The following is an 11,788-nucleotide window of genomic DNA, read 5'->3' as shown; positions in this document are numbered from 1 at the left end:
TGTGATTGACAGCAGAAGAGGCAGCTATGGGCACCTGACATTGACTGTGATTGACAGCGGAAGAGGCAGCTATGGGCACCTGACATTGACTGTGACTGACAGCAGAAGAGGTAGCTTATGTGTTTTCTGCACTTACTGGTTTGACTTCTCAAAGGAAAGAAGGGGGAGAGGAAGTGAGCCTCTCCTCTGTCACTGCACCAGGAAGCACCTCGGAGTCCTCAGCGGGATGCTGAGAGGACCCTCTGTGTTGGATTCTTTTCTTAAGTGCAGATGTCAACACACCTGAACTTTGATGGTGGCACTTTTTTTTTTGTTATTGTTGTGTTTTGTTTTTGTTTTTAAGCCTGCTACTAAAAATTGAACCTAGGACCTCATGTATGCTAGCCAAGTTCTCTACCACTCAGCAGCATGCCCAGTGGTTTTAACTGCTGATGCACTATGCTGGCTTCCTAGGGCTTCTCTAAAAAAGGAATACATATTACGTAGAGTAGAAAAACAAATTTATTTTTTTTCACAAAATCCAGAAACCCCAAATTGGCAAATGCCTCGGTACCAGGATCTGCTTGCTGAAGAAAATGGTCCCTTCTTGGTCCCTCCTGCCTGCCACTGACCGGGGCAGTGCTGGAAAACAGCTGTCGGATGCATCTCTGCCCAGTCTCTTCTGATAAGTGCCTCCACCTCAGGTTATTCTCCCCAAATCCCTCAGAATCAAACATGGTAGGCAAATGCTTTATCTCTGAGTTATACGTGCACCCCTCCCTTTTCTGTAAGGACACTTATGGACTTAGGGCTCACCCTAATCCTCGATAAAGCCGTCTTGTCTCTTACGTACCATTAATTCTATCTGCAAAGACTCCAGTTTCAGATAAACATCTGGGGTAAAGATTTCTTTTTTTTTCTTGGCAGAAAGAAGGGCATGATTCTATCTGCAAGATATAATCTCACAAGGAAGGAAATAATAACTCATTTTCTATAAAGAAAAGGAATGATCTCTATGTTGTTTATAATCCTATGTATAATCAAAATTCATCACTAGATTCTATGTTTGAAGAGACTGAGGAATACTGGGAGTCAGGTAAGAAAGCAGGAAAACACGAGGCTCAGAAGGAAAAGCCTGGATTAAACTGACAGGTGGCTTGCTGTCTCTTTGTTGTATGTTCACTAGCTAGGCACAGGCTGTTGTGCTGAAGGGTGTGCACGGGCTGTGCAGAAGCTTCTGCTGAGAACGGAAGATTGCAAACAGCTGTTCTTCCAGGATGGCTGCAGCGTTAGTCATGGTTGAGGAGAATATGAGCAGGGCACACGGGATGAATATGCAGGCTGGGCTCCCTTTTGTATTTATAGATTAGCAGCACGGACATTTGACTTTGCTTCAACGCTCGGGACAGTTAAGCCATAAATTGCTTCTTGCATGTCTAATGACTCTGTGAGTGACAAGATTAAATGCAAAATATTTTGGTCCACTGAAGAAGAGGAAGAAGGCTGCAAGAAAGAGACAAATACCAAGTAAGCTAAGAGATCTCAGACATCTGAGTGAGCATCCCGCCAAATAGACCAAACAGCACACAAGAACAGCCGTGCTACTTTACAAACTCGAACAATGTTGGTAACTTTTTTCCTACTTACAATTCTGCAGGAAAACTGCATCAACTCTACAGTTTATTCCTGGGAAAACACTTGCTATGCTTCTGGGATAACCTGGGTCCATGGCTCCTCTTCTGTTGTCATACCTAATGAGAACAAAGCATCGCAGTATTGAGAAGTACGCACATTATGGCAGCTTTCTTTCAATCTGTGTATGCTGCAATGCACTCACTTACACATTCTCACACCGAGTCTTCACTGTGTCCCACTCACTGAGACTAAGAGTACCTGACTTCTCTACCTAAGGGTATTTGGTTATAAAACACATGGGAGCCACTGACTCCAGAACAGCATTCTGATCGCTGATCAGGGGTTATTTCTCAAATCTAGAGTCTATATTTTCTAAATATTTTACTTAATTAGTAAATTAAGCATAATCATGTGTGTGCACATGTGTATATAATGTAAATAAATGCATTATTTTAGTAATATTTTCTAAGCATGCAAAATAATGGGCCTGATAATGACCCTTTTACATAAACACACCACTGTTCTTTCGTATTCATGTCTCCACTGCCCTCCCTTTAACCCCTGCCTGTCCTCTTCCTCCCTACAAAGCATCCCTCTTCTGTTTTCTTGTTTAAATAGCTCCCTCTTGTGCACCACATTCTGCCAGTGATGGGAAAACGTTCATGTGAGAACATCAGAACTCAACGCACAAGGGGAATCAAGCCTCTCCTTTCTCTAAACCCCACCCTAGAGCTTTACAAGGGTGTGATGTTTTCACGTCACAGAACCTTCATCTTAATGTGATGAAAAAGAAACATTCAAAACTTGTGGTAACATCATCTTGTGTTAAGACCCTATCTTCACTAAGTTTGTCAAAAACCGTGTAGATGAAAGCATCTCCAGATGTCCACGCTGATGGTTTGTACGCAGGGCAGAGAAACGCAGATTTCAACTTTAGTGGAAAAACTCGTTCATCTCACCTCCAGCATTGGTTGTTTATGAAGAAGTATGTCTTCCCTTCATAGGAAACAGCTGCATCAATGGCTCGGACACTGCTTGGAAATCCATAGTTGGATATATCCCTGGGGTAACCTCGCTGGATGTCATAGCCACTTATGGCCCAGTACTGTCTACCTGCCAACAGTTCAGGAGACATAATTAACAAAACTCATTCTACAGTATAATACAAATATCACTTAGTGATCCCCACAGCAATGAAAATGGGACAGAGAGCCTGTGGACACCAAGAGTGTTGGAGAGGAGCTCTGGAGTGTGTGCACAGCCCTGATGGTTCCTCACTGAAGCTGTAAATACCAAACATTTCAATCTGTCCTTCAAGGCCCCCAAACCAAAAGTCTTGCCTGGTATGACTTATGTATAGAAACTAAATCACTGCCTTTATTCATCTTAAAAATTTGTATCTAGGATGGAGTCAGGGAAATACTGAAGATGGATCATGAGTAGGGTCTGTTGAGGACATTACCTAATGAGGGTCTAGCCTGTGCAAATTCTCTCAGTCATTTGTGACCATGTGGGGCTATGCCTGGACTCCTGCAAGGGTCTGGCTAGAAGGACGCTCTTCCTGAAATATCCTGTCTGGAAACACTGTGGTGGGGCAAAGAGAAGTCTTGCCCTACCAATTATGAAAATCAGAAGGAGGATGAGACAGTCAGATATTACCTTTAAATAGGAAAACCAGGTCTCTGTCAAAGTCCTCATAAGCAGCCTGAATGCCACTGGGCAGAAACGGCCAGAACAGAGAGATGAAATTGAGATCGACTTCTTGCAACCGAGGATGCCGCCTCCAGAAGTACCTAAAGTAACATAAGGTGGGGTGGAGGCAAGAAGGGGGAGGGAGGAGGGAGAGAATGTTGCTTTCTGATACCTGGCTACAGTGACCCTCGCATGGTTTCCGCGGTGTGTGAATGTATAACATATGGCTCCTTCATGATGGTGATGTTCATCTGGTGGGCCCTTGACAGATTTTTCTCTTCCTACCATGACAAGCCTAACATGGTTAGGGCCTGTCAGTGTTTAAAAGGTCCAATACTTAAAGAGCCTAATCACAGCAGAAACGCTTGTGGATGCTGGATGGTTTAGCGCCCTCACCCTCTGGATGTTTTGTGATGCCCAGAAGACACTAAGAATTTTAAGGAGATGCCTGTGTATTGGGTCAGAGGAAAGCTGAGTGGCATGTTTCACTAGAACTCAGTTTTAAGGTCTGAGAAAGGGACGTGTGCAAAGAACAGCTCGATTTGTACTTGTCTTTGAAGAAGTAAATCTCCCCACGGAGGGTGGTGACAGCATCAAATCTCAGGCGGGGGTCGCAGGCAGTGGGGGTGCTGGGCCCAGTAGGTTGGATAGGGCTGTTGGAAAGTCCTGGGAAAGAAAGACATTTAATACATGTGAAACCGTGCTACTTTTGGTGTGTTTTAAATACTTAGGAAGGTAGAGGAAAAAAGCCACTAGCTGATTCTACAAGACACAGCAGACTGTACATGTGACCCTTTCAAAGACTTGGTCTGTTCTCAAGAGTAACATGGCTTCTATTTAAGCTGAAAAGTCGTTGGAGTTCTATGATTCCTTCCAGATTCTGAACCACCCTTCTCCCTCCTGTTTCCTCTTTCTGTCTATTTTGTCATTGAGAATCCACTTCCTTGTTCCTCACCAAAACTCAAACACAAGGATAGATCTCATATTAGTGTTTTACCCTATAGGATAAACATAACTCATTTTTTTTGGTATAAAAATTTACATCTTGACTGGACATGGTAGCTGTGGTGATTTGAAAAAAAAATAGCCTCCAAAGGGAGTGGTGCTGTTAGGAGGTGTGGCCTTGTTGAAGTAGGTGCTGTCTTGTTGGAGGAAGTGTGTCACTCCAGGCAGGCTCTGAGGTCTCATATGCTCAAGCTGTGCCAAGTGAGACAGACCACTTCCTGATGCCTGCAAGTCAAGATATAGGACACTGGACTGCTTCTCCAGCGCCATGTCTGCCTGCATGCTACCATGCTGTGCCCTGACGATAATGGACTAACCCTTTGAACTGTGACTGAGCCACCATAGTTAAATATTCTTCCCTTATAAGAGTTGCCATGGTCATGGTGTCTCTTCACAGCAACAGAAACCCTAAAACAGTAGCACAGGCTTTGTAATCCTAGCACTGTGGATACTGAGGCAGGAGGATTGTAGGTTTGAGACTAATCTGAGACTAATCACTCTGTAGTGAGACAATGTCTCAAAATAATAAATAAATACACAATAATTTCCATCTTACTGAGTCTTCTCACTGTAGAACTAAGTGCTGTGCACATCACTAAGAAACACTAAAATGCCAAGAGAGCTGACAGCATTGCAAAGGAAGTAACTGCTGTCATGTGTCAGGGGAGTTGGGATTTGAGTGAAGTTCCTTATCCTTAGAAATTCTGCCATGATGAGAAAAGTCCTTGACATGATACCCACACTCTTGATTTATAGGGCAACTCCATCCCCAGAGGCGAGAGCACTCCTCACCACCCCACTGCCTTCCATACTTTCAGGGAGCAGGAGGGCGAGAGGGAGGGGACAGATCTTTCTCTGGTCCTCCACCCTCCTCCACCACAAATCACCCTTCACTGGACATTCTTGACAGGCCTTATACATGTCCACTTAGGGGTCTACGTGAGGATTTCATTAACAGATGGTTCTGGAGGAAAGATGCTTTTTATTTATTTATTTTTTTTAAATGTTTTTTAATTTATTTATTGAGGATTTCCGCCTCCTCCCCGCCACCGCCCCCCACCTCCCCGCCCCCCCCCCCGATCAAGTCCCTCTCCCCCATCAGCCCGTAGAGCCATCGGGGCTCCCTGACCTGTGGGAAGTCCAAGGACCGCCCACCTCCATCCAGGTTTAGTAGGAAAGATGCTTTTTGAAAAGGGATAATCATGTCTTTTCAGAATATATAAAATTGGAAAGCATAAAAGCAGAGGAAGAAAACATTCCTACCATCAAGAGATGATGGGAAAGCACTTCTGTATCTCCCCAAGGCCTCCCTCCATCCCTCCATCCCTCCATCCCTCCTCCTCACTCTTTCCTTCCTTCCGTCCCTCTCAAAGTCTCACGATGTAGTTGCCTCAGATTCCTGAGTGCTAATACGACTGACATGGGCCAGCACACCTGTCCTCCAAGCTGTCCTTCAAGGCAGTAATAGACATCTAATAACGAAAAGCCAAGCTTCATGGAAGTCATATCAGAGGTTCAGCCCCACAGGACCCTTGCCAACACCGTTACTGGTGACTTTCAGAAATCAGTTTGAGTTTCCCTTGTGCATAGAACCCTGAGATTGCAAAGGCCCAATGCTTGGAAGTTAGACCTGTTAAGAACAATTCCCAAATCCTTCTGTGTCCTGCTATGTTGTCCACATGACCTTACCGTAGAGAGTCTGAATGCCATTGATATCATCCTGAGGCAGAGAGTAGGTGCTGGGTTCACTGTAGGCATAGTTTGGGTACATCAAGGCACCAGGATCAGTGGAGTGAGAGAGTCCTAGGGAATGGCCAAATTCATGAGCAGCCACGAGAAATAGGTTGTAATCTGAAATTCAAGAAAATACGGTGAATGTTCCACACATCGTGAAAGTATAATCTCAAAGATATATGACCTTGCCACCAGAGCTGCCCAGGAAGGAAACTTTCATGTGTTCATCTTTTTCCTCTCTTCAAGGCAACTAAAGAATGGCAATTAGGACACAGCAGGGTAGGCGCCATGAATTCTTATTAAATCTCAGAGCTGACACATCTGCCTTTCTTCCAGCTCCCACATTTCATGGATGTGGAAGGTTGGGGGAATGGTGGCAAGGCTGTCAGTCTCAGGATAGTAAGAATTCTGTTTCTCTTGTGCTCAGCATCCTCTGTCCCCAGGCTCATTGAGTCGAGCTTCCAGAGAGACAGGAAAAGAGCCTGCCCTGAGGCTGGGAGGCAAGGCCGACTTGACCACAGGATCTGGATGCAGCACAGCCCCGCCCTTCTTCTAAGGAGGCTCCCGGAAGGAATATCACTGTTGAAGGAGGTCAGGGCATGAGAGCGAAGCTACTAGAAGCAAGACTGTGGCTGCTCTTTGAACAGGCTAACTTTTCAAATGAACCCTGTATTCAACATTGCCAAAGATGTAAAGACTAGGCCTTTTCAAATATTAAACTCAGAATATTAGAGAACAAGAGGGAGAGGGAGAGGAAGGGAGGGAGGGAGAGAGAGAGAGGGAGGAAGGGAGGGAGAGAGAGAGAGGGAGAGAGAAACTAAAGTGGTCAGTGGTCAACAAACTTTTCATGCCTTGGGAGCTAAGTAGCCCCTGTCTCAACTACTCAGCTTGGCCATCAGAGTGAAGGCTCCCAAAGATGTGTAACTAGGTGAGTGTGGCCCCCCTCAGTGAAACATTGCGTGTAAAGCCAGGGCCCGGACAGGCCTTGGCAGTGGTTTGCAATGTTAGGCTCCCTGACCACTGATGTGTGAATTCTTCTTTCAGAAATCATGTCTTAGGAAGTGATCCTGATGGGATCAGTCTTGGCTGGTGCTCCCGGGAGAAGGGCTAATGACTTCAGCTTCATTTGCTTATCCTTGGACCATGTGAAGATGCATGAGGAAGAACCGTGGCCCTACTCTCTCCAGGCCCTTCAACAGTGGGGAGTTAAGGTTCTCTCATTCATCAGCTTGTTAGTTCCATTTATCTTACAACAGTAACACATATGGACTTAGGCACTGTGTGGGAAATAAGGTCAATAATTAGCTTTTGATTTTTTGTTTGGTTTTTCTGTGTAGCTCTGGCTGTCTTAGAACTTGTTCTGTAGGCTATAGATCTACCTGCCTTTGTCTCCTGTGTGCTGGGATTAAAGGTGTGCACTGCCGCACAGCCCAGCTTACTTCTTTTCAAAACTCAATGTTGATTTATCTTTATGTAAAAAGAATGTAAATGATTTATTTGTGTGTTTGAAATGTTACAGTAATGTGAGCAGATGTGTATTTGTGAACACACACCTTGATTTTCAGGGGTAAGATGTTTGTTCAGAGGTTGCATGTGAACCTCACCAGGACCACTTACTTCTGGAGTCCTGAGTCCATGTTTCTTCTGAGTCAAAATGAGCATCTCCTCCAATACCCTGACCTGGCTGAAAGGCGTGGGCGAGGATCCCATTGGGTCCATCAAATGGAGAATTGTCACCATGCTCTGAAATGAGATGGTTTGTGCTTAAGCCTTTGCCTGTAGTCTCAGGTTAGCTAGGGAAAGCAGATTCCTTTCTGCCTACCTCTTGCGACAAAAACAATGTTGATGTCTGCTTCTCCTTTTGAGATCTCGGTGAAGGTCAGGGGAGATGCCACACTCCACAACTGAAAGGCTCTCTCGATTGCTGTTTTCACTGCAGCTTCTGACAACTGTGGGGTTTGGTTTTTAATCCTGAAAGTAAGAAAGAGCAAGCATGCTTTGTCGATACAAGCAACACCTTCCAAACACACAGCTGTCATCCATTCTGGAATGAGTCGCTTTGTCAAAGTGCACCCAACTGAACACAACATCAGTGTCCCCATTCATAAGACGAATATGATCATCAAGATCCCTCACCTAGGCAGCTGAGGGGTTTAAATGCACAGGAAGCACTTAGCTGTTAGCTTGACAAATATTATTCCACAAATACTATTCTTATTGCTGTTCCCAAGACATACATAAAAGAGCCCAAGTCTCTCCAGCAATCAATAAACTTCTTTTCTACTTAAAAGTGAGTGGCAAGAGAGATGCTATGCTACTATAGTCTTTTCAGGTCCCCAAAGAAAGACAACATGGTAAGCTTTACAATGTGAGACCCAGGTGGTGTGGGAGGTTCTTCTGTCTATGTGTTGCTGTTATCGGTTAATGAATAAAGAATCTGCCTTGGCCTGTTGATAGGGCAGAGTAGAACTAGGTAGGGAAAACTATACCAAATGCTGCAAGAAAGAAGGCAGAGTGAGAAGCCATGTAGCCCCGCCAGAGACAGATACCAGTAAGCCACAGCCATGTGGGGATACGCAGATTAATAGAAATGGGTTAAATTGAGATGTAAGAGCTAGCTAATAAAAAGCTAGAGCTAATGGGCCAAGCAGCGATTTAATTAATACAGTTTCTGTGTGGTTATTTTGAAGATGAGCAGCTGAGAACAAACAAGTGGTCTCCAACAACACCCAGGGTCCTTGCTTTCGCATCCTCATGCTCACTCCCTGGTTCATATTCTCCTCATTCACTATCCACGCTCATTCATACTCTGCAAGAGCAGGGTGTTTGTCCATTCATCTGCAGTGGCTCCCAAGTTATGCAGCAATGTCTGAGGCTTCATAGACTCCCATCACTAGCTGGGTGGATGAGTCCTTCGACTCTAGGAATGTTACCTGTAGGTCAGGTTAGTGTGTGCCCACTTTGGGCTTCCTGGGGTTAGCATGAAATCCCCAGAGTCAGGCACTCCACAGCGAGGCTTGCCCATCATCTCCAAAGTAGCTGCATCTGCCTCCCCCGTCTCGGTCAAGCCAAAGAAGCGCTGCATTTCCTTAAGCTTCTCTGCAACCATTGCACTGTTACTCCATGCAGACCGATATTGGTTGCTTGGTAAGTGGTAGAATTTTTGTAGGTAATTCTGATCAAAATAAACACAAGTCTTTGCTGTTAAATTCCCTCTAGTGCTCTGAACATTTTGCAATTCTTTCTAAGTCACCATATAGTGCAAAACAGGACCTGACAGACAAAAGGACAATAGCAGAAATTGTAGATCAGGCCAGCATGATGGCTCAGTGGGTAAAAGTGCCAATTGCCAAGCCTGGCAAGCCAAGCTCCATCCTCAACTCCCACGTGGCAAAAGGGGAGAGGTGGTCCTTACAGGCTGGGCTTTGACTGCCACATATGTGTTGTGGCATGCAATACACTCCACTTAAAAATAAATACATTTAATTAAAGTAGAGAAATTTGTAGACTGACTTTGAAAGAACAATGCCTGTAGAATATCCCCTCCATTCATTGATCTAACTACTTTTTATTGTTTTTGTTTTGTTTTGTTTTGTTTTGAGACAGGGTATCTTTTTGTATCTCTAGCTGTCCTGGAACTCACTCTGTAGACCAGGCTGGCCTCAAAATCACAGAGATCTGCCTGCCTCTGCCTCCCTAGTGCTGGGATTAAAGGCATGTGCCGGCACCACCACCTGGTGAGGCTCTACCTACATTTTAGCATAAAAATTAAAGAGGAGGAATAAATCTGAATCACATACAAAAAGCATGTCTTATTTTTATATAAAAAAATTAGTACTGGCTTTTTGTTTTTACCTCTGTTGAGGTGTTAGTTGCAACAATGAGGATTCTTCTGTTTAAAACCCCTGTTTCACTGATGGAAAGAGGGTTTAATTATCCTCACAGAGAAATGGAGGTACCAAGAAGCAAGAAGCAAATGACATGTAAGGTCCTAGCTTATCATTCAGCAGCATTTCATTTACCAAGATTTTGTGCTGGAAGGGGCTAACTCTCACTCAGAGGTGATGTTTGTGAGGATGTGACATGACATCAATGGAAAGGTTGTTCAGCTTGTTGCATGTAGCCCATGTGGCACGCTATGTGCCTCGTGTACATGTGACCACCTTGTACTGTGGAGGCAGCAGAAGGCAGCGCTCATGGATTTGAGGTAATCCACGCACTGTCTTTTGTCTCTGACAGGGAAAAAAATTAAGTTTTTTCATTATGGGTTATCATGCCAAGCTTAGAGGGCAACTTCTGCAGAACAAACTTAGCCCACTCTGAACATGAACACAGTTCATGTTTGCCAGTCACAAAAATTACCAAGAAGAAAAAGAGCGGGAAAGATGCTTTCCAGAAACTTAAATACTAGAAGATTATACATAAGAAATTGGTGCTCGTGTTCCTGTGTACAAAAACAGAAGCAGTCAAACAAACAGAAAAAGTGACTGGCCGCACTACACTGTGTGCTACTTTAGTTCCTTATAACCCACCCCATCTCTGTCCTATGTTCTACACATACTAGTACTTTTGACTGTTTTCCATACAGGAACAGTAGGCAGATCAAAATTGGATGTTCCCCATTGTTTTTCATGTGGGGACTCTAGCAAGCATTCTACCAGTCTGGCACTGACATAGCACAGGACAACTGGGTTACAGGGTTACACATTAGGGAAGAATTTCAGTTCATTTTATAAATACAAATATTTCTGTAGCCAGCCCCTCAGTAACGGACTTGCTTGCTTTCATGTCTAGATTTTCCAGGCCTGGCCTTCCGAGTCCCAGAAGGTGATGCTGAGCCTCAGCAAAGTCATCCAAGAAATTTCTTCCTAGTCATTTAGACCCAGAAGGGAAAGCCACCGTCTGAATTTTGTAGCTTTCAGCAAATCACCCATAAATGAGAGTTCATTTACCTCAACAATTTTTGCATTTTTCTCTTCCAGGACTTCAGGTGGTACTGGAAGGGCCTTGGCAAGCTGCGTGTGGAGTAAGAACAGAAACGGAAGTATCTTCAAGCGAAGCATGGCCCTTTCTTTGGAGACCACCTCGACTGCTTTCCTCTGCCGGTCTGGCAGGTGCCCTGAAGTTCGCAGCCACCCCTGCCAATCACTGCTCCTGTCTGGTCCCTTATAAAGCCACATCTTGAGCAACTGCTGCCTCCGCAGAGTGAAGCAACACAGTCAACCGGACAAGAATGGCTCTTCAATGCTAGAATGTGATTGGAGCGTAAGAGCGGGGTGGTCCTTCAGCAGAAGAAAACATGGGCTGCCCGCCGCCAGGAGGAAGAGGAGGCAGCGGCTGGTGTGGAGTTGCCAGGCTTCCGTTTTCCTGATGTGTGTGATGATGCCGTACTAGTTTCATCAGGGAAAACTTTTAAGAATATTCATAGATCATCTTCAGAACAAACTGCACCTGTGAGCCCTGTTTCTAATCCGCCACTATCACTTGTGTAAGTGCGAGAGTGGCCTGTCACAAAGACCACAAGCAGCTACTGGAAATGGTTCAGTACAGTGTTTGCCATACAAGCTTGAGGACCTGCATTTCACTCAGCACACAGGCAGCAAAGTTGGGTGTAACAGTGTGTAAGTGTGATTCCAGTACTTGGCCATGTGTGTGTATGGGGGGAGGGAGTGGAATTTCTGTGGCTTGTTGGCCAGCTGGCCTAGTCTACTTGGTAAGTCCCAGGCTAATGAGAAACCCTGTC

At 44.8% G+C, this 11,788-nt stretch overlaps 1 protein-coding gene across 1 annotated transcript; it reads right to left on the bottom strand.

The window, feature by feature from the left end:
* Nucleotides 1-503: 503 nt before the first annotated feature.
* Mmp8 (matrix metallopeptidase 8) lies at nucleotides 504-11,433 on the bottom strand. Its single transcript, XM_005346779.3, has 10 exons — nucleotides 10,998-11,433; nucleotides 8,979-9,220; nucleotides 7,868-8,016; nucleotides 7,663-7,788; nucleotides 6,001-6,162; nucleotides 3,855-3,972; nucleotides 3,274-3,407; nucleotides 2,574-2,727; nucleotides 1,627-1,730; nucleotides 504-1,482 (listed from the first exon to the last, which is right to left on the bottom strand). Exons 1-10 carry the CDS (start codon nucleotides 11,223-11,225, stop codon nucleotides 1,373-1,375), a joined length of 1,527 nt encoding a protein of 508 aa, XP_005346836.2. The 5' UTR covers nucleotides 11,226-11,433; the 3' UTR covers nucleotides 504-1,372.
* Between the last annotated feature and the right edge of the window lie 355 nt (nucleotides 11,434-11,788).

Source organism: Microtus ochrogaster, chromosome 5 (genome assembly GCF_000317375.1).
Source record: "Microtus ochrogaster isolate Prairie Vole_2 chromosome 5, MicOch1.0, whole genome shotgun sequence".
In the NCBI taxonomy this organism is placed as follows: Eukaryota; Metazoa; Chordata; class Mammalia; order Rodentia; family Cricetidae; genus Microtus; species Microtus ochrogaster.
Note: the sequence above shows the minus strand (reverse complement) of the source record. Positions and strands in the feature narration are given on the sequence as shown.